We start from the raw sequence: 22,895 nt of genomic DNA, 5'->3' as shown, positions 1-22,895 counted from the left end.
GATGGAGAGAAGAGGCCGGGCACAGTGGCTCACACCTACAATCCCAGCACTTTGGGAGGCCAAGGTGGGTGGATCACGAGATCAAGAGACAGAGACCATCCTGGCCAACATGGTGAAACCCTGTCTCTACTAAAAATACAAAAATTAGCTGGGCGTGGTGATGCATGCCTGTAGTCCCAGCTACTCGGGAGGCTGAGGCAGCAGAATCACTTGAACCCAGGAGGCAGAGGTTGCAGTGAGTCAGGATCACACCACTACACTCCACCCCAGCGACAGAGTGAGACTCCGTCTCAAAAAAGAAAAAGAAAAAAAAAAAAAAAAAAAGGATGGAGACAAGAGGCTGCTGGGGCCGGAGACTAGGAACGCTGAGAAATTTCCTCAAATTCTCACGATTTCTCAGTCACCTCAGATCTTGTCCCAGAACATTTTAAAGGCACCTCAAGGCCTCTCAGCCTAACCTCATCAAACCATTGATTCACAGTGAATTATTTATTGAACAGACGGTAACCCCGAAAGCTTTATAGTCAGGGCCTCTCTCTCGATCCCTATCTGCTGTGATTCTTGTTTAAATCAAACTCAGATCTCCATGGTGATGTTAAAGCAAACACTGAGGGAAACTGGCCTGGGAGCAAAAATGCAGCTGGTGAAAAGCCAACGGGACATTTTAAGGTCATGGGAGAAGGAAGGAAACAGACCTCTGACATCTACTAGGGCCCAGCGTTTTACACACATTATCTGCTGTCATCTTCATAAGGGCCCACGAGGTCTACAACGAGGTCTGAATGTTTAGGCTCATTTTACAGAGGAGGCTCAGAGAGGTCACCAAGAAGCGAAATATGGAGACAGAATGGAAACAAAGGCCTGTCTGTGTGCACAGAGGACTTTCCGTGCTTCTCATCACCTTAAGGGTACAGCTCCCCTTACAGTGTAAGACTGTTTCTCTCTGAAGTCCCCCTCTTTCTGGAAGACCAAAGGGCAAAGCATATAACCTCTTACATTTTCCCATCTGAAAACTGGCTATGAACTCTCAGCATTATCTACCAAGAACGGCCTAATCAGCAGGACAGCTCTTCGTTTGCTCCAACATTAGGGGACACAGAGAGGAATGTTGTGGTACCCAGGACAGCCCATAGGCTGGTAAGACACTCTGCAGAAGGCTTTGTCAATTTCAGCATGATCACACCATGGGGATGTCCCCCAAGGCCATCATTGGCCTCTGCAGAGAAGGACTTTGATGCTTCTTGCTATCAGTGAGTGTCAGAGGATGCTGCATTGCTGTTGGACTCCACTGCTCAAATTCCTCAGACTGCATTCACAACATATGTTAAAATTCTATACATTAAAAGACAGAAAAAACAAGGAGACTTTTGGTTCCAAAATAGTAGCATAGAAGCAACCTGGCTTCACTCTCACCTGCAGAAAACCAAAAACAAATATACAACACTGAGATGATCACCAGCAATATTTCAGAATGCAAATATGAAGATGAGACCGTTCCCAGAGCCACAGAGAAGTGAAAAGACTCAGAGCAGATGGTAAGAAAATTGCACTTCCACGTCCTTGATGCCTCTCTCCCCATCCTGCCTGGCATCGAGCCTGCAGAAAACGTACTGCCAACTCACTGTTTCTGCCCTGGAAAAAGTGGGATTGAGGTGGACAACCAGCTTCCCCATCATCTTGGGTTCTCTGGCGGGAGACTGTTCCGGCCGTGATCCACAGAAAACATTTCAAGTGCTGACAGGAGAAATATCCCTGAGGACATCAGGGACAAAGAAGGGAGGAAGGACTACTAAGTCCAGCCCTGAAAACTCTGCTCTGGAATTTGGCCAAAGGAGACTCCAAATCAGAGTGTCTGTTCAGCAGCACCATGGTGTTGGAGATTTATTCCACAGGTTCCCGGGCATGAACCCCTAGCTACCATCCCCATACTACCCAGAAATCCCCTTTGATACCTCCCCCATTTGGAAAGGGCAGCACTCCAGTCCTTTACTACAGCCAAGGAGAACCTGGGCTTAAGGCACCACTTAGAGTCAAAAAGGAGGCAGTGGCTTAGCTGTAAAGAATTTTTAACCAAAACAAGTCAGACAGAGAAGACTATAATAAATAACGAATCCTTTAACGCAAAGACACTGACATACATCCACAAGAAACAATAGCAAACAGGGAACCATGATCTCCCAAAATGGACAAAGTAAGAAAACAGTAACTGACTCGCATGAGATGATATGTGAGCTCCCTGACCAAGAATTAAAAACTGCATTTTAAAGAAAACTTCAAGATAACACAGAAAGGCAATTCAGAAATTTATCAGAGTAATTTAACAAAGAGAAATCTTGGAACTGAGAAAAACACCTGTGGAACTGAAAATTTCACTAGAGGCTCTCAACAGCAGAATGGATCAAGCAGAGTAAAGAATCAGTGAGCTTAAAGACAGCCTATTTGAAAATATAGTCAGAGGAGAAAAAAGAAAAAAAGAATAAAAAGGAACAAAGATCACCTGCAAATATAGAAAATTACCTCAAAGAGCAAATGTAAGGATTATTGGTGTTCAGGAGAAAGTAGAGGAAGAGCAAGAGGTAGGAATCTTATTCAAAGAAATAATAACAGAAAACTTTCCAAAACTTGAAAAAGATATAACTATCCAGGTACAGGAAGGTCAGAGAACACCAAACAGATTCATCCCAAATAAGACTGCCCCCAAGGCATATAATAATCAAACTCTCAAAGGTCAAGGACAAAGAGAGGATTTAAAAAGCAGCAAGAGAAAAGAAGCAAATAACCCATAAGGAACGTCAATTCATCTGGCAACAGACTTCTCAAAGGAAACCGTACAGGCCAGGAGGGAGTGGAAAGACATTTTCAAAGTGCTAAAAGAAAAAAAACTGTCATCCAAGAATACTTTAGTCAGCAAAGTTATCCTTCAAATATGAAAGACAGATACCATCTTTTCTAGACAAACAAATGCTGAGGGAATTCACCACCACCACATCTGTCTTAGAAGAAAGGTTAAAGGGAGTTCTTCAATCTGAAAGGAAAAAAACAAAGCAAAACACTAGCATGCAAAAAATAAATAAAAAATAAAAAACACCCTGAAGGTTTAGAATCCATTGTTAAAATTAGGGACATGGACAAACCCAGAATACTCTAATACTGTAATTGTAATACACAATCCACTCATAATGCTAGTATGAAGCCCAGAAGATAAATCTATTAAAAACAGTAATAGCTACAACAACTTGCTAAGAAATAGGTAATACAGAAATATGTAAACGGAAACAACTAAAAGTAAAAATATGGGGGAGATGAGGATAAAGGGTATAATTTTTGTTTGTTTGTTTCTATTCTTTCTTTTCCTTGTGATCTAAATTATCATCACTTTAAAATAACATGCTATAAGATGTTTTTATAAGCCTCCTGATAACCACCATGCAAAAACCTATAATAGATTTAATAAAATAAATATCAATAAATTTGAACATACTCCCAGAGAAAATCACTTAACCACAAAGAACAACAGTAAGAAAGGAAGAGGGGATATACAAAATAAACAGTAAACAAGAGACAAAATGGCAGTAGTAAGTCCCTACTTATGAATAATAGTACTGAATGTAAATGACCTCGATTTTCCAATGAAAAGGCATAGAGTGGCTGAATAGATAAAGAAACAAATCTCAACTATATCATGCCTACAAGAAACCCACTTCACCTATGACACATAGACTGAAAGTGATGGGCTGGAAAAAGTTATTCCATGCAACTTGAAACCAAAAAAGAGCAGGAGTAGCTCTATTTATATCCAATAAAATAGGCTGCAAATCAAAGGCTATAAAAAGAGACAAAGCAGGTCACTATATAATGATAAAGGGGTCAATGCAGCATGAGGATGTAACAATTCTAAATACCTATGCCCTCAATACAAATCTTCCAAGTCTATAAAGCAAACATTAATAAATCTAAAGAAAGAGATAGACTGAAATACAATAACAGTAAGAGACTTTAACACTCCTCTCTCAGTTATGAACAGTTATGGACAGATCATCCAGACAGAAAATCAACAAAGGAACATCAGAGTTAAACTACACACTAGGCGTAATAGGCCTAACTGGCATTTAGGGAACATTTCACCCCAATGCTATAGAATTCATCAGCACATAGAGCATTCTCCAGAATAGACCATATCTTAGGTCACAAAACAGGTCTGAACAAATTTTTAAAAGTAGAAATCATATTAAGTATCTTTTCTGACCACAAATAAATAGAACTAGAAATCAATTACAAGAAGAATCTCAGAAACTCCACAAACACATGGAAATTAAACAACATGCTCCTGAATGGCCAATGAGTCAATAAAGAAATTGAGAAAGAAATCATAAAATTTATAATTTATAAAACTGAAACACAACACAGCAAAATCTATGGGACACAGCAAAGGAAGTACTAAGAGGAAAGTTTATAGCAATAAACATCTATTTCACAACAGAGAAAATATTTAAATAAACAGCCTAATGATACGCCTCAAGGAACTAGAAAAAAACATATCAAATCCCAAATTAATAGAAAGAAAGAAATAATAATTATCAGAGCAGAAATAAATGAAATTGAGACCAAAAAACTCTACAGAAAATCAACAAAATGAAAAGTTGGTCTTTTGAAAAGATAAAATCAACAAACTAGACTAAGAAAAGAAGAAAGAAAACTCCAAATAAATAAAATCAGAAATGGAAAAGAGACATAACAACTGAGACCACAGAAATACAAAGAGTTACGAGGACTAGTATGAACAACTATATGCCAACAAATTGAAAAACCTGGAAGAAATGGATAAATTCTTGGACACATACAACCCACCAAGATTGAACCATGAGAAAATAGAAAACCTCAATAAATCAACAATTAGTAATGAGATCAAAGCTATCATAAAGTCTCCTATCCAAAAAAAAACAAGCCTAGGACCCAGTGGTTTCACCACTGAATTCTACCAAACATTTAAAGAAGAACTGATACCAATCCTATTCAAACTGCTCAAAAATAACTGAAGAGGAGGCAATACTTCCAAACTCATTCTCTGAAGCCAGCATTGCCCTGATATCAAAACCAGACAAGGACACACACACACAAAAAAACTACAGGCCAATATCACTGATGAATAATGATCCAAAAATCCTCAACATAATGCTAGCAAACTGAATCCAACAACACATCACAAAGATAATACACCACGATCAAGTGGATTTTATACCAAGCATGCAATGATGGTTTAACATATGCAAATCAATAAATGTGATACATCACATACAAACTAGGCATAGAAGGAATATACTTCAAAATATTAAAGCCATATACAACAAACCCACAGCCAACATTATACTGAATGGGGAAAAGTTGGAAGTATTTCCTCTAAGAACTGGAGCAAGACCAAGATGCTCACTTTCACCACTCCTATTCAATATAGTACTGGAAGTCTTGGCCACAGCAATCAGCCAAGAGAAAGAAATGAAAGGCATCCAAATTGGAAAAGAAGAAGTAAAATTATCCCTGTTGACTCATGACATGATCTTATAGCTGGAAAAACTAAAGACTCCATGAAAAAACAGATTTGATACATGAAAGTTAAAATAAAGACTAAAGACTAGTATCTTTTTATTTTAGTTTTTATTTTAAAAACTAAAGACTCCATGAAAAAACAGATTTGATAAATGATAATGATCTAGCTAAGAATGAAATCAAGAAGGCAATCCCATTTAAAATTGCTACCAGAAAAATACCTACAAATAAATTTAACCAAGGAAGTGAAAGATCTCTACAAGGAAAACTACGAAATACCTCTTTAGAAATTGTAGATGACACAAATGAAAACACATTTCATACTTATGGATTAGAAGAATTAATACTGTTAAAATGACCATACATTCCAAAGCAATCTACGGGTTCAATGCAATTCCTAACAAAATATCAACATCATTTTTCACAGAATTAGAACAAATAACCCTAAATTCAAATGGAACCCAAAAAGAGCCCACATAGCAAAAGAAATCCTAAGCAAGAAGAACAAAGCTAGAGGCACCACGTTACCTGACTTCAAATTATATTACAAGGCTACAGTAAACAAAACAGCATGGTACTGTTATAAAAATAGACACATAAACCAATGGAACAGAATGTAGAACCCAGAAATAAAGCCACATATTTACAGCCAACTCATCTTTGCCAAAGCTGACAAAAACATAACTAGGAAAAATACACACTCTTCAATAAATGTTGCTGGGAAAATTGAATTGTCCTGTGCAGAAGAATAAAAATGGACCCCGATCTCTCACCACATACAAAAATCAACTCAAGATGGATTAAAGATTTTAATGTAATATCCAAAACTATAAAAATGCTAGAAGAAAACCTAGGGAAAGCCCTTCTGAATATTTGTCTAGGCAAAGAATTTATTACTCAGACCACAAAAGCACAGGCAAATAAAACAAAAATAGGCAAATAGGCCTTAATTAAACTAAAAAACTTCCACACAGCAAAAGAAATAACCAACAGTGTGAACAGACAACCTACAGAATGGGAGAAAATATTTGCAAACTATTCATCCAACAGGGGATTAATATCTAGACTTTATAAGGAACTCAAACAACTCAACAACAACAACAACAAAAACCAAATAATATTTAAAAGTGAGCAAAGGACACAAATAGACATTTTTCAAAAGAAGACATACACATGGTCGATGGGCAGATGAAAAAATGCTCAACATCACCAATCATCAGAGAAATGCAAATTAGATCCACAATAAGATATCATCTTACACCAGTCAGAAGGGTATTCATAAAAAGACAAAAAATAACAGATGTTGGTGAGGATATTGAACAGTGCAACTCTTGTACACTGTTCATGGAAATATAAGTTAGTACAGCCTCTATGGAAAACTGTTTAGAGATTGCTCAAATACCTAAAAGTAGAATTACCATTAGATCCAGCAATCTCACTACTAGGTATCTACCCAGAGGAAAAGGGAAAAGAAATTAGGATATCAAAAATATACCTGTACTCATGTTTATCGCAGCGCTATTCACAATAGAAAAGATGTGGAATCAACTCAAGTGTCTATCAGTGGATTACTGGATAAAGAAAATGTGGCATATATACATAATGGAAGCCTACTCAGCCATGAACATGAATGAGATCATGTCTTCTGCAGCAACATAAATAGAAATGGAGGTTGTCATCTTAAGTGAAACAAGGCAGACCCAGAAAGATAAATACCACATGTCCTCATTCATAAATGGGTACTAAAAAATATATACATATGGAGGCAGAGAGAATGACAGACAGTGGAGACTTGGAATTGTAAAGGGGTACGGAGGGGTGGAATATCCAAAATTACTTCATATGTGCAGTGCACAGTATTCGGGTGATGAATACTCTAAAAGCCCTGACTTCACCATTATGCAATCTACACATGTAACAAAACTGTACTTGTACCGCATAAATTTATATAAACAAAAATAATATTTAAATAAAAATTAAAGATTACAGAATTAAATGAGACTGAGAAATGTTGTATAACCTTCTCCTGGAGAAGTATAACGTGTATTAGTGTATCAGAGACCTTAACAAATCCTACTGTAAGTAAATCTGAAACTTTCTTCCCTAAAATATATTTATCAAATATGACCACACAATATGTATTTTCTGGAAACAGTGATTTCTTAAAATACTTTAAATTACCATTCAGGAAGCATTCCCTTCCCTCCACCCCACCAACCTCCTCAAACTGTACTCCCCCACCACCGCCCCACCGACGTTGAACCTGACCATGGCTGTGGCAAATGGAACCCTAGCAAATATGATGTGAGCAGAAGTCTTAAAATGTGCTTGTGTGGTTGAGCTTGGCTCCTGAGCTCTGGTGTTTGGCATGAGAAGAACATGTCCTGGTGGCCTATGTCCTGTTCCTGTCAACTTGGGTCCAAGCACAAACAGATATGAAGCAGACCCAAGCCCACCAACCAGCAGCCTGAACACCCAACCAAACCTTGACCAAAGCAATCAAACCACAGTCAACACAGGGCTGTGAGAATAAATGCTGAGTACATGCCACTGGGTTTGGGGGTGGCTTGTTACACAGCATTATGGTTATAATAGCTGACTAATACACCACCCGTCAGAATTGCTATTCTAACAATTGCACTTTGAGACATAAATGTGGCATGGTAAAACATTCTTAGGAGGAAACCTTAGAAGGTGTCGGGAAAGAATGAATGGTACCTGGCAGGAGTTCAAGACACATTTGGAGGGCATATCTTAAAAGTAAGGGGCCTGGAAATGACATAGGCTTTTTAGAGTGGAGAGGTAGGGGTCAAGAAAAAGTTAAGCAACCCAAGTGTAAAAAGACAGGCATGAGATATGAGCAGATGAGTCACAGAGGAGGAGAACCAAAAAGTCAACAAACAGAAAAATATGTTCCATCTTTCCAGGTATCAGGAAGATGCAAAATAGCAAGATTAAGCTGTAATCTCACACCCACTTGAGTGCAAACATGGGAAGTCTGATAACTCCAAGGTGTGGAGCAGTGAGTCACCTCACAGATAAGTTAGCAATAGGTAGAGAAAAAGGAAGTTGCGCACACACCTTCCACCCTATCCAAGCATCTGACTGGAGACATGTTCACAGATGCTTGCTGCAGCCCTGATTGGAGTGGCAAAAATCTCAGGATAGAAATCCTAGCACTCCCACAGCAGGGGAAAATGTAAATCAAATACATTACATGTGCTACATGGACAAATTACCTACACAAAGTTGGGCAGATAAAGCAAACTTCAAAAGGCAAAGTAATGTCATTCTTTGCAAAACAAGCTAAGCAGTAGAACATATTGATTGCAGGTAGACATACATATATACATACAGACGACAATCAAGACAAATTATGATTTGTATATTGTGTTTTATGTTTTTAATATAAAAGGGGGATGATCCACACCAATTTCAGGGTAGAGGTTACTTCCAGGTGGGTGGTGAGGATGGGTGAGGATGGAGGAGAGAGTTGAACTTCATCAGAATCTATCTTAGTGTATTTCTTTGAGAGAGAGCGATTCGAAACATATATGGAAAAAATTGACATTGATGACAGCTAGATTACAGGCATTGAGCTGGACTGGGCTCTGGTGTGGTGAAAACTGAGGCCCTAAATTTCAGTGGCACCCACATTATTCCTGCTCACCATCCACTGGCCCGCACTAATCATGCGACCCCAAACTAACCACAAGGGAGACTGGGACGAAGGGAATTATGGATTATTTAGTGAACACTCACTTGGCTCTCTTTCGTGGGTACCTGGGCATGTGCCCTACCATGGTCTGTACTTTTCAGGATATGTTCAAGATTTATTAATTAAAGTAAAGATAAAGAAAAAGAATCACTTACTATCCCTAACAAAAAGGAGAGGATTCAACCAAGTCATCCTATAGAAAACCTGGGACTAGTTCCACTCCCAATTGTCCTGAGACTGCCCCTGGATGAAGGTCCTGCTTGAAGTCAAATGCACCCAGGAAGTGGTAGGGTTGGCCCAGCATTAATGTGGTCCTGGTTCAGGGATGGCACAGGAACAGAATCCCCTGGTCTATAGGACTGTCCCCCTGCTTCAAATCCACTCTGCCCAACAGCTGTGCTCAGTGTGAAGCAAGGGTGATCCCTGAGGCTGCATCACAGCAGGAGGCAGGGCACAGGGAGCAGCCCAAGGTAAGCTTTCTCTCTAGCTCAGAATGCTTGCAGAACCCTCTTCCTCCTCCTGACAGAATAAGAGCCAACTCTAATTTCCTGGCTTCCACATCCCCTAAGATGACCTTGTAAATGTAAAGGGTCTTCTAGGTATCAGCAGTGTTTCCCAAAAACCACACCACCATCCATCCTTTCTTCCATTCACCCATCCATCTGTCCATCCATCCACCCACCCATCCATCCACATATCCATCTGTTCATCTATCTATCCATCAATCCATTCATCCATCTGTCCATCTATCAGTCCATCCATTTATCCATCCATTCATCCGCTCATGTATCCATTCATTCATCCATCCATCAGTCCATTCATTCATCTGTCCATCTGTCCGTCCATCCATCCATCTGTCCATCATTTCATCTATTCATCTATCAATCCATTCATCCATCTGTCCATTCATCCATCCATGCTTCCATTCATCTATCCATCTATCCATTCATCCATTTGTCCATCCATCCATCCATTCATCTATCCATCTATCATCCATCCATTCATCTATCCATCTATCTATCCATTCATCCATCTGTCCATCCATCCATCCATCCATCCATTAATCTATCCATCTATTCTTCCATCATTCATCCATCTGTCCATCCATCCATCTGCCCATCCATCCACGCATCCATTCTTCCATCCATCTATCAATCCTTTCATCCATCTGTCCATCCATCCATCCATCCATTCATCCATCTATCAATCCATTCATACATTTGTCCATCCATCCATCCATCCATCCATCCATCCATCCATCCATCCATCTATCAATCCATTCATCCATCTGTCCATCTATCCATCCATCCATCCATCCATCCATCCATCCATCCATCCGTCCGTCCTGTCAATCCATTCATCCAATGCCCACCATGTATCTCCTGTGCCAGATCTGAGTTTGGTTCCAGGGATCTGGTGATCAATAAGATAAACCTGGCAGGTCTCCATGCTCACATCCTCAACCAGCCTATGTTCTAGGGGGAGTGGTGGTGCGGGGGGGCAAACCATAAACAGGAACTCCCACACTTCAATGAGAGAGGTTATGAAGAATGCCTAGGGGCCTCTTTGCACTGAGTAGTGAGGGAAGCTTCTTTGAAGAAAAGAGGTTTATGGGGAGACTGAATCGGGGGCAGGATCCAGTACCTGGCGTTGGTGCCACGTGCACTCCAGGCAGCAGCCACAGTATGCAAAGACCCTTACAGGGACTGAGCTCGGGGTAGTCCAGGGTCAGCCAAGAGGCTACTGTCACTGGACACTGAACAGTAAGAGGTGGAGTGGGAGGAGCTGAGACTGGGGATGGGGTAGGAGCCAGGGGTGGGGTTTTTGCAGGGGGTATGGCTTGTATGTTATTTCAAGTACCCTGGAAGGATTTTAAACCTCGGTCCTAACCAGCCCAACTTCTGGCTACTTGAAGTGTGGTCCCCAGACCAGCAGCAAGGGCAGCACTCGGGAGCTTGTTAGAAATTCAAAGTCTTGGGCCACCCTGGAAACCGGTGGAATCTGACCATGTGCTCCTTGCAGGAAGATCCCAGGAGCCCCGAGTGCCTCTGGAGCCTGAGAAGTACTGCACTAGATCTGCTGTTCACGTGCTCCTCCCCCAGGGTAAACCTCTGAGAGGACCTACCCTGAACCCACACCTTCCCTGGCTGGCCCAAGCTGCAGCACTTTTTAAGGGCTTTTCTAAGTGACTTCTTTGTGCCTCTGCTAAGACCCCACAGTCTACACATCGGGTTTTGCTCAACCCTCTGTGGCTTCTGTGGCTTGTGTGAGTGAGACGACGTGGAGGAGCATGCCCTGCACACTTCAAACCCTGATGCCAACTAGGGGCTTTCCAGGGAAGAAGGGTGCTCCCCTCCTCACCCCCAGCCTTTTGCACCGATTCAAGGGGGCCCGGGATTGAGCAGAAGACCCCCATCACCACCACAAGAAGAAAGGGCAGAGCACTGAACCATCATGGAAGCCAGGAGGGGGTGCCGCTGACGCGGGGCCGGATAAATGCAGGACAATTAAAAACACATTCAGCTTAGATTTCAGAGAGCCACTTCCAGAATGAAAACACCGTACCTGTCATTAACAGTGTATCTGTTGCAATTACACAGAAGGATTCTTAGGAGACGCAGTGCACATTCATTAATTGTGCCTTTAATAGCCCTATTTAATATGTGCTCTCCAGACGAGGGCACCGCCAGTCTTCCATCTACAGGGGCCTAAATCGCAGACACAGGGTGGGGGCGGGAGGAGGCCAATGGTAAGCTCTCAACTCTCAACACCAACTTCCTGCATGAGTCCCAAAACAGAGGGTGAGGACAGGAGCAGGTAATGTGCAAAGGAGAAAATGTAAGTAGTAATTAACACAGAAAACTGCTCCTCCTCAATAGGAAACAAAAAAAAATGCAAATTAAAGCAATGATCCGTCCCCTTCCTGCCCTCGGCTCCTCCTGTCAAATGAGCAGGAATCAGAAAAGTCACTGGCAGGACGCAGGGCACTGCCTGGGTGGGAATGCACATTCCTCTTGAGGAAGAATTGAATGCCACCGCACACCAGCTGTAAATCCACTCACACTCCCTGGTTCAGTCATATAACTGATTCATCCCAGGGAAAAAAATGAAAAGGAAAACTACCTGCTTAAATTTTTTATGGCAGCATCAATAAGGGGACAGCTAAGTATTAGAGCGAACCAACTCCAGGGGCTCATACCAGCCATAAAAGAAATGACTGACGCAGACCCTGTCACTACATGGAAAAACGAGAAACATATTTTATAAATGATAAAAAAATAAAAGCCTGCATTCTGTGTCCCTACCTATATAATATGTTAGCATCAGAAAAGATAATATAAACAAAGAAAGGAATGGCTCCGATGGGTAGGGATGTGGATGAACTTTGGTGAGATGACTGATGTCTCTGCATGCATTTTTAATAAAGGCAAAGAAACATCTGGTGATGAGAGATGGTGATGAGAAGGGAACACGGAAAATTAAAATCTGTCAATTTGCTTCGGAGAAAAACTGAATTCAGATCATGTACTGTTCTAGGGACATTTCACACATTTCCTCATTCAGTTCTCACAACTTCCCCTCAGGGGCATCTTATCCCCATTTAACAGATATGGACGGAGGCTCTCAGGAGGAGAAGGAAGCCCCCACCACCCGGCCCTTGGAGCAGCTGTGAGTGGGTGGTTTGGCCTCTCTGCTGCCACCTGCTTCTGAGGAATCCTGTCTGGAGCCTGTTAAGTGAGGGGTCTTGGGTCCCATGCCAGAAAGCCAGACAGTCAGTCCCACCCCATCCCCACCGCACAAGGACTCCAGCAAACATGAACTAAGCCAGCAACTCTGTCGTATAAGTGCAGATCACACCGGGAAAGATCGCTCCCTGTTCAGACAGTCTTATTGCCTCCAAGTCCAGCCACACTGAGAGGCTGCAGTGAGGGGAGGGAAGCAGGTGCTCTGGAAACTTCTGAGGTGGGTGGCCCCAGGCAGATCCCTCCATGCCAAGGAGGGCTGCAGCCCAGTGCTTGACAGCCATGCTGGAGTCGGGGCGAATCAGGTAACTGAGGGCCTTTGCTGGAAGGAGGAGAAGACTTGACCATCTTCATCTGCTTTGTCACCGAGGAACCCACCCTGAGACCCCCTGCCCAGCAGCGAGGGCACCCTCCCTGGGCCTTCCCTGTCCAGGAGTGTTGGTCCCAAAACCGGCCTTGGAACTTACATTTTCAAAGAGCAGCAGTGAGATTTCACAGGGCCCACAGAGCTTACAGTTTTCTGCTCTTGTCTGGAAGTAGTGAACGCCGCCTTGCCCAGCACTGGAGGAACGAGACATTTTCAAAGCAACCCACCAGTACACAAAGCAACGGGGGGCCGTGACAGCGAACATCCATCCTCTACACAGGGACGCCGCCCATCACTCGCCCCCTGCTTTCTGGTGGTGACGATGGAACTAGAGGAGACCAGTGGGTCTGGGAGGTGAAGCCACACTGAGAGGAGCTTCTAGGAAATGTGTTTCTGCTGGGGAGCAGGTGAGGACCACTCAGGGGACTGTGAGGGTCTTAACCCCTGAGCTTGGCCTCATTAGCAGCACAGATGACCAGGCCCGTGGGCTCCAGGTGATGTCATTCCTTCAACAGCAAAAAAAGAACCCAACTCGAGACACCGTTTCAATAACTTCCCAGCGCATCGCAGAAATCCCTCAGTAAGAACCAACAGAATGAATGACCAAACCCCTTAGCTAAAAGCAAAGCCAAAATGGAAAATAAACCAACTCAAGGTCCTGATCAGCAGGGACAGGCATCTTTTTATGGATTTCAAATAGAAAAATGAATGATTACTTGAGAAACATATGTTGGAAAGCAAAACGGTTGGTTTCACACCCAGCGAACATGGAGGCGGTAATTGGTGCATAGAAGAAAGAGAATCTTTTGCGGGAGAAAAGCTTTGAAACCACAGCCCAGAGGCTGGGAACCATCTGTACCCTTCCTGGGTGAGTGGATGTAAATATTGAAGAGGATGATAACCAAAATGGGTTCTCAAAACCTCCTTCTTCCTCATCTCATTTAAAACATCCAAGGGGCAACCTAATGTTCCTGGGCTGGATTCACATTTCACGCATAAAGAGATATCCCCCATCGCCAGCGGCTTATTTATTTACCAAGCTCTTTGGCTAAGCCTGGAAGAAAGAAAAGTGTCCAAACAATGAGCATAATCAGAGCCTTTGGTGGACTCCAGGAGCTGCGTGTGAAGTTCTGAGCACAAGCGAAGGGAAATTGTGCACTGACCTGAATTCACAATGCAAACCCTCCTCCTCCGGGGAGGAAAGAAAGGAAGCGGGGAGAAAAACAGAAAGAAAAGAGAAGAAAGCCAAGATGCTTTCTGAGCAGTTGTCTATTCTGCAGTGCAATTTATACCCACTGCCCAAACTGTGAAGCTACTTTCAACTTTTCCCTTATGCATTCTCTAGCCAAAGAAAAGTTGCGAGGCCACCGACTCACAGAGGCTACGACAGCGAGGCATTTGGATCTCAGTCCTCAGCAGAGAGCCTGGGAAGACGGCGCACAGGTGCATAAGAGAAAGGCCTGCCATCGGGCTGACTTACCGCCACAGCGAACTTTCCAGAACCTTCCCCATGTCTGCGTGGTAGTACTTCGTCAGGATCAAGATCACCTGTGGTGTTAACAGAAAGTAAAAGGCAGAAATCAGTGGGTTCCAAGGTTCTCAAAGAGAGGTACAGCGACACCACTCCCTGCCAGAATTTGGGGTCTCTAAATATCAGCTGCCCAGGGGCCTCTCTCAGTCAGTATCCCCAGGAGGCTCTGGGCCAACCTGCATGAGAGCCCTTAGACGTGGGCTTATTTCTGCTCTGAGGACTGGCTTGTGCTCTGCAGAATGACTTTGGGAACATCTGAACCCAGTGACATCCACACAGTAGCTGCCACTTGTTGGAAATAATCTAAATCTAGCCCTGGAAAATCCCAAGCTGTGGCAAAGGGAGTGCCAGGGCAGTGGTCCCTGTGTGAGGACGCAGCGCATTTGGCAAGGCTTCTGGAGACGGGGCTGTGTCTCCACTAGCACATTAGAGGATCTCCAGAGCCTGCTGGAAACAGCTGCCAGGGCTGCAACCCAAGACCAGAGCAGGTCCCTGTGGTCTGTCTGTCGTTACTTGTCCTGGAGGGGTGCCTGCGGAGGCACAGCCAAGACGCTTGGGGGCCCAGGAGTCCTCGGTGGTACACACCTGTGTTTGTTGTTGAGACCATTCATTCATTCATTCATTCATCACACATTCATTCATTTATCACATACAGGGCCCTACCTGACCATGCTGTTCGCATTTCAGGCCTGTGCAGAAAATGCAACTATTTATAAAAATGAAAATAAAAGTGTTTAGGAGCACCTAACTGTTTTTTTGAAACAACTGTGTAAACAAAAAAAAGGGTGGGGGTCAGGAATAAGGATGCACCAGCCCTGATGGGAAAAAGATTTTCCCAATTACTGCACTGGCCACTGCGTTTTCACGTACATCAAATTTCATTTCACTCACTGCCAGTCCCCATTAGCTGTTCCTAACACTCCCATGGCCAAGGAAGCCCCCAGGAGGTAAGATGGGAACAGCCTTGGGTTTTGGAGAGGCTGTTCGCCTAGTTATTTGGGGTCACCACCCTGGTCATCCCCAACGGTTGGGCTCCTCCATGGAAGCAGAGCTCTCTGCGCTTGGCCCTAAGGTGCTGTTTCCACGGATGGCAGCTGGGCTGACCTGTCTTTCCCTGGTGATTCGAGCAGGGAAGACACGAGGAGGAGCTGTTGCCCGAGATGGGATAGTGTGTATCTTCCAGGCAGCGATGATTTTAAAAAGCAAGGCCTTGTCAATCAGGGCCAGGTTGGCTATGCCACGCTCAGGAACAAAGCGATTTTCTCTTGTCAGCTCACAGCCTGCCGTCGGAGCCGGGTCCCTCTGAGGAGTGGGGAGCTGACAGGGTGGGGACTTTAACCCATTGATTCACATTGGATATAGTCACACTGTCCGCAGAGGGGGTTCTGTGCAGCCAGAGTGTGGCAGCTGGAAGGGACCTCAAAGTCTGTTTGATCCGGCCTCATCCGGGAGGAAATCCCTGCCCCAATCTGATCTTGGAGCAGGGAGATCCAGGCTCTGCCCTGGCCTCGAGGGGTGAAGCTCGGCTCTGGAGGGCACCCTGCCCTTCTGCCGACTGCTGGGTTTGGGGCGCACCCTGCTGTGAGGCTGGCTTCACGTCCCCGTCACTCCTGCTTGTACATTCCAGCTCTGCCGCTATGGACAGTCGCCCAATCACCCAGCAAGACTGCTTCCTCCTCCCCCTCCCTTAAGCGGAGAGTCCCCACCAGCCCGCCCCCTCATTCTAAACCCCAGCATTTGGGGCCTTTGCACAAGGCGTTTCTCATCCTGGGATGCTCTTCCCGAACACCCCAGCCCTATTTCCTCAGTGAATTCCTGCTCAACCTTCAGATCTCAGTCTGACCCACACCGCCCCCAGGAAGGCCCCCCACACTGGGCTCAAAGCCCCCTCCATACACCCCCTCCAGCCCCACTGGACTCCCTGCAACCCCACACAGCTCACAGGGTCTGCTTTCACTGCTGAGTGATAAACCATTAAGGGTGGGAACCTTGTTTATCTCCCCAGTGCAGGGCACAGCACCTGCCGTATAACAAGCACTCACACCACTCACTGAGAGAAATACAGGTGACTTTACGCAAAGGACGGATCATTTATGCAGTGAAGTTGGGCAGAGGCCAGTGCCCCACTCCCCACCACCACCACCGCACTCCTTCCACTCTGTCCTGGGGACAGAATCGCTCTACTGGCTTCAACCGGCCCAGCCGAATGGGACTTTGGATTCCTGTGGGGGTTGTCTTTGCCCAGGGCTGAAACAAGGAGATCGCCCAGGAAGGGCCAGTGCTGGAGGAGCCAGACAGCAAGGCAGCCCCACCACGACCTGACTCTGCAGTCATCAAGGAGAAGAACCCTGATGTGAGGTCCGACCACCCGGGTTCCATGCTTGGCTCTGCACTAGCGGACACTCAACTTCAACACATCTCAGTTTTCCAGTCTACGATGATGCCATGGTGATGATGAAACATTCAGTAGCAAACGTGAAATGACCCATAAGCCATAGGAGCTGTCGCCGTTAAGAATAGCGATAGCTAACAACCACTGGTTTCCGCGATGAGCCCCGCAGTTACAGCACCCCCCACCATGACCCAGGGAGGCTGGAGACGTGCTGCCCCCCCAAACTCCCAGGAGCCCCGTGTTATGATCTCTGTTTTATAGATGAAGAAACTAAAACAGAGAGCGCTTCAATATTTTGCCAAAAACTACACACTCAGCAAAGTGGCAGAGTCAGAATTTGATCTCAAGCAATTCGACATCAAGTTCGGGCTCTTTGCTGCCACGCTGAAAGCCTGTGTTTTCAGAAGAAACTTCTATTAAAAGTGGTTTTGAAGAACCAAAACTTATGACATGCCCTTCTGGGGCCCTCGGCTAACAGCTTTGGAAATGAAATATCCCCGGGACAGTTTTTTCAGTGGCTGGTGTGTTAGCTTTGGGGCTCTTTGATCTGGGTGGGAGAAAAATCGGGAATGTGAGTCAGGGCCACACAGCCCCGGCCATTGCCAAGGGTCTCCTCCCATCCAGAGGCTGCCTGAGACCGCAGCCCACAGGGATCTTTCCCAGACGGCCAGGAATGTCCAAGCAGAAGACGAGGAAAGAAGAGCGACTGCTGCCCGCAAGAGGTCAGCCGCTGCCACCGCTCATTACTTCAAAGTCTCCTCAGGACACATCACCCCACGTCTCATCCTCTCGCCTCCCGTCCTCCCAGCTGTGGGGAAGGCAGTGCACGAATCTATTCCTTTTCTCCCAATGTCATTTTACCAAATGGGCCAGGGAGCCAGGGTGCTGGGTTCCCAATCGGTGCCGGCTCAGCCTGTGACAGCTGACAACACTCTCTCGCAGCCCCCGTCCCCCGACTGGGAGGGGCTGATATTACTGTACTCACATTACGGCTGAGGAAACTGAGGCACAGAACCGCCGAGTGACCTGCCTGGCATCGCACACAGCAGAGCCAGGAGCTCTTGTGCCCAGGCCCAGGGCTTTTATGGGTCTCCACTTCATTGCTGCCCTCACGCCTCTGTGATGCCTGCCTCCTAAGCATGGGCCAAGGAGATGCCCAGCCCCAGGGTTCCTCTGAGGCACCACCACCCAGGTCCAGCCCAGCAGCCCTGGCAGAGACGTCAGCCTCTTTGGAATTCCCGAACCTACCTGCCCGCCCCTGAGGCTGCTAGGCAGTAAGCTCCATGACGGTGGGGACTCCCCCACCCCTAAACCCCCGTGAGCCTAGCACTGAGCAGAAAAATCCATCAATCTTTCCTTGAGTAAATCAATGAGTGGGTGAGTGCATGAGGACATGGATGAGCATCCATACAGCAGCTGATGCAGGCAGGAGGCAGAACCTGTCCTTCAGGCCCAGTCCCAGCCAACCCCAAAGCCCCTGATGTCTGGGGACTCCCGGCAGAGTCCATCAGCCGCTCCTCCTGACACCTAAGGGTAGGGAACACGCCCTGTCCTGGAGGCCCAGGGCTCCCTCACAGCGATGCCTGTCCTAACCCTCAGGGGAGAGGCTCCAGAACCCTGGGAGACACAAGGCTTCATCTTCCTTAGCCCAGTGAGAGCCCACACGAGGAGTTCCGCAGCGTGGAGTGTTCCAGATAGCCAGGGCCAGGCGACTGGCCTGCGACCTGCACAGCCATGAAGCCCCTGCACTTGGTTTCATGCTCTGCTGTTGCCGTCTGGAAATTCTTGAGAATGTCTGAACGGGGACCCTGCGCTTTCACTTTGCGCTGAACCCTGCAAATAATGGAGCCGGTCCTGCAGCAGCTGCCACTCCTCTAGCATCTGCGAGTTTCAGCGCTTCTCCAGCCCCGCTAATGGTTAAGGACTGTGTGTCTGCAGAGCACCCCGATTTTATTCACCCATTGTGCACCTACCTCCCTTGCAAGTGAGGGCGGATCTGGGTGAGGGGCTGGAAGGAGGTGTGTCAGATTCAACAACAGAGCTCACAGGAACTCAGGATGCCACCACCACTGCTTCACTTTAGAAATAGGGAAACTAAGGTTCAGAGAAAAGAAAGGGCTCGGCGGGGACAGACCCTGGTCCTGGTAGGTCCATATCCACAGCCTGGCCCGCGTCCACTGCCTCTGGCTTTATTCTAGGGAAGGGCCTGCTCCCTCCCTGAGAGGGACTGAGGGTACCCTTCCCAAGAAGGAAAAGAACGCTGAAGTCCACACTCAGTTCCTAGAGAGACCCAAGGCCGGCCATGGTGTCCCCACCCTGATCACCATAGCCAGCCCCCACCTCCACCATACAACTCAATGCCAAGCCCTGTGCTGGGCTCACAGGAGGGTCCTCTGCTCTGCACTGAGCCGTCCAACTTGCCTGGAGATGAGGGGCCTGGGCTACGTCTCAAAGCTCTGGCAGTGGGAGGGAGCTGAGGCTAACCAGCCTTGGACCCACAATGGCGTTAACCGGACTTTCTGCTGCTCTGGGGAATGGGGGCGGGCACAGAGGAAGTCTTAGCTTCAGGGTTGATGGGCCAGTAGCAAAGTCGTCAGCGTCTTCACCTGTGAACAGCATGAACTGGGAAGTCAATACTGTCTTTGCCAGGTGGCCCTGGCAGAGTGGGCACTTCTCAGATGGACTAAAATGAAACAAAGAGGGTGTGATGCAGGGTGGCCAGGCTCGCTGAGCCTCAGTTTCCTGATCTGAGGAATGGTGCTAACTGGGAGATTGCGGGAGGGTCTCCCCATCTCTTTGCATCTATCCACACAAACTTAGGCCAGAAATCAGAATGTAGATGCCCGACGCTCAGCCCCTCCTCCCTGAGTGGCCACTGGCACGTTTCCAAGCCCGCAGAGTTTGCAGTTTCTCCACCTGTCAGATGGAGAAGTTGCTCCCTTCCAAAAACTAGAGCCAATCGATGGCTGTAGAACCCCCAAACATCATGAAATCTGTTCCATTCCAAACAACCGAATAATAAGCCCTGGGAGTTTCTAAAAGGCCATTTTCATAAACTGCTCCACCAAATCCTTCCCCAAACGTAACCAGCATCCACCAGGAGCGAGGTCAGCTGTTCCATAATCCAGGAGTCAGGTTCACCATTTACCATCCAAGGGAAGTTCACTGTGCCTCCTCTGAGACCCTGAGCCACTTCCCTCTGCTCTTGTGCAGTGGGGCCTGACTCAGCAGCATGGCAATGGCCCCAGGTACAAGCTCCTTATGGAGAGACGTGCAATAATCCCCTCGGAGAGACGCACGGCGAGCTTTTCTGAGCCAGCCTGAACTCTGGCCCTGCATGAGTGCCTGGTTCCCCCAAGCTTCGTTTGCTCTTCAGGAGCGCTCGCCGTCGCCTCCTCAAATGTGCCGCTCTTAGGACAAGACGCGAGAAACGTTCTGAGCACCTCCAATTTAGGACACTGAGCCTTCCAAACAGCCAGTGGGAAATGATTGTGAAGCAGCCTTACACATGGTTGCCTTTGGGGGGCTCAAGAATAATAAAAAAGACAGACTCAGGCCCAATTCAGTTGCCAATCAATACACATAAAGCACCAAATACTACTACTAATAGTAAAAGACTATAAGAATTTAGTGTTGATGGCAAACTCCAAAATCAACACCCCACTGAAAAACGGAGAAATTGAGGTCAGCGTCCAAGGCCCCCGAAGGCCCCCAGTGTCACTGAGGTCTCCCTGGCTAAGCCGCACAGCTGTGGGCCTCCTCCTCACAGCGGGGACTGGCTTCCCGGAGTTCCTGGAAATGCAGACCCCCAGGCAGCCCCACCCCAGGTCTGCAGAAGCTTCATTTCATCGCTCACATTTGAGGGGCTGCCCTGGCAAGGTGTCCCCAGGAGGGAGGCCCGCACCCCTGCTCACTGTCCTTCAGCCTCATCAGGAAGCTGGAGCTCCTCCTGTCACTCAACAGTCTGGTTCCCTCCACTCTCACTGCCGTGGACTCCGCTCCAAACACACCCCCTCGGCCACAAGCTCCTGCCTTGACTCTGTCACCACCCCCAGGCCTTTGCATATTTGGATTGCTGTGCTCTTCCCATTCTCACTTCTGCACTGTCTCCCTCCTGCTCATTCTCAAGGCCACCGCCTCCTAGAAGCCTCCCCTGACCACCCTGTGCACCCCAGGAGGGGAGGAGCTGTGTCAGCCTCAGACACCTCCATCTCCTGAGTCTCACCAGGGCTGGCACACAGGGAGTGTCTGAATCATCATTGCTGAGTGAATTCATCAGCAGCAGGCTGACTCAGAAAAGCCAAGACCCACTCCTGGTGAGGTCTTTCCTCATCCCCACTCCACCTGTGTACTCGCCCAGGTGTGGACATGGGCTCTGGAGTCTGTAAGAAATCCCATCAGTGGGGTCCATGGGCAGTGGCCCGCCTGAGTCTCAGACATGCCTCGCTGGTACAGGTCACATCACTCAGGCCCAACTCAGACCCTCAACTGTCCTGGGATCACACAGGATTTGGCCAAATTCACTCCACATCAGTCACTCCACACCCACCAACTGGAGCTGTTCTTAAAGAGTTACTGGTCCGGAGACCACCTCACCCGCCAGGCAATGTGGACGAAGACCTCCAATCAGACAAGCTCTGCTGCCAGGGACTGAGGGGAAGAGCCGCAGGCAGGATGGGCAGGAACAGAATTTGTTCACCAATGAGCCGCTTTCCAAGACCTTCACACCCACTGCCCGTGGTGGAAGGAATGATCCACCCGCAGTGGGGCATGGGCAGAACCGCCAAGGTAAGCACAAGCCCATGTGTCCTTTGGCCTGGAGATCCCACTTCAGGGAAGCTATTCCGTTGAAGTGCTATGCATGGGAAATGAGGGATGCCCAAAGTCCTTTACCACACCACAACAACCAGAGACCAGAAATAACCCACGCACCCACCAGCAGGGCCTGGGGGGGATCGCCGGGGGTGCTCACCACTCAAGGCAGCCCAGGGCACCTGTGTGGATGGGAAGGATGAAAAAGGATGTGTCAGAGCTGGTGCAGGGAGATCTCCTGTGCCCACTGTTATGTTCACAAGCGGGAGACGTGAAGGCCACTTCCAAATGGCTAAAGGGGTGAGTTTTGTGTTACATGAATTTTATCTCAATTTAAAAACAATCTGTATTCACCTCTGCTTGAAGATACACGGTGACATGCTGAAAGGAAACACAGGAAATGTGATCAGGTGGACTCCTGTGGGTGGGGAAGCGGGCAGGGATAACAGGAGGGAGACTGGGAGATTTTAACTAGAGACCCTTTAGTAGTCATGATGTTTGGAACCATTTGGCTGTATTACCTATTTCAAAAACATTTTTCAAATAAAATAAAAGAGCCTCCTCCTTTCAAAGCCCCCATTTCCCCTCCTCCATCAGGCAGGTCCCAGAACACAGGTGGGTTTTCTCATCTGGCCAAAACCACCCAGGACCAGCTGTCTGTTGGTTAAGATTCCACCAAGAGTAGCCGGAGGGGATTCAGGCTGAGTCTGTCATTGGGGTTTAGTTTATTCTCCGAGTCGCTGCAGCTGCTCTAGTTAGGAGAAGGAGCCAGGCCAACATGCAGCTGA

The 22,895-nt window shown here is 46.7% G+C and overlaps 1 protein-coding gene across 6 annotated transcripts in view; it reads right to left on the bottom strand.

Annotated features, from left to right (window-relative positions):
* Nucleotides 1-22,895, bottom strand: part of SORCS2 (sortilin related VPS10 domain containing receptor 2) — a 550,766-nt gene that overhangs the window by 330,421 nt on the left and 197,450 nt on the right. For all 6 annotated transcript variants that reach the window (XM_030924965.1, XM_030924973.1, XM_030924972.1 and 3 more), the window contains exon 2: nucleotides 14,853-14,920. In XM_030924965.1, the coding sequence (XP_030780825.1) occupies nucleotides 14,853-14,920 (68 nt within the window). The remainder of the gene's footprint in view (nucleotides 1-14,852; nucleotides 14,921-22,895) is intronic.

Source organism: Rhinopithecus roxellana, chromosome 2, assembly GCF_007565055.1.
Source record: "Rhinopithecus roxellana isolate Shanxi Qingling chromosome 2, ASM756505v1, whole genome shotgun sequence".
NCBI classification, from domain to species: domain Eukaryota; kingdom Metazoa; phylum Chordata; class Mammalia; order Primates; family Cercopithecidae; genus Rhinopithecus; species Rhinopithecus roxellana.
This window is presented reverse-complemented; position numbering and strand designations above follow the sequence as displayed.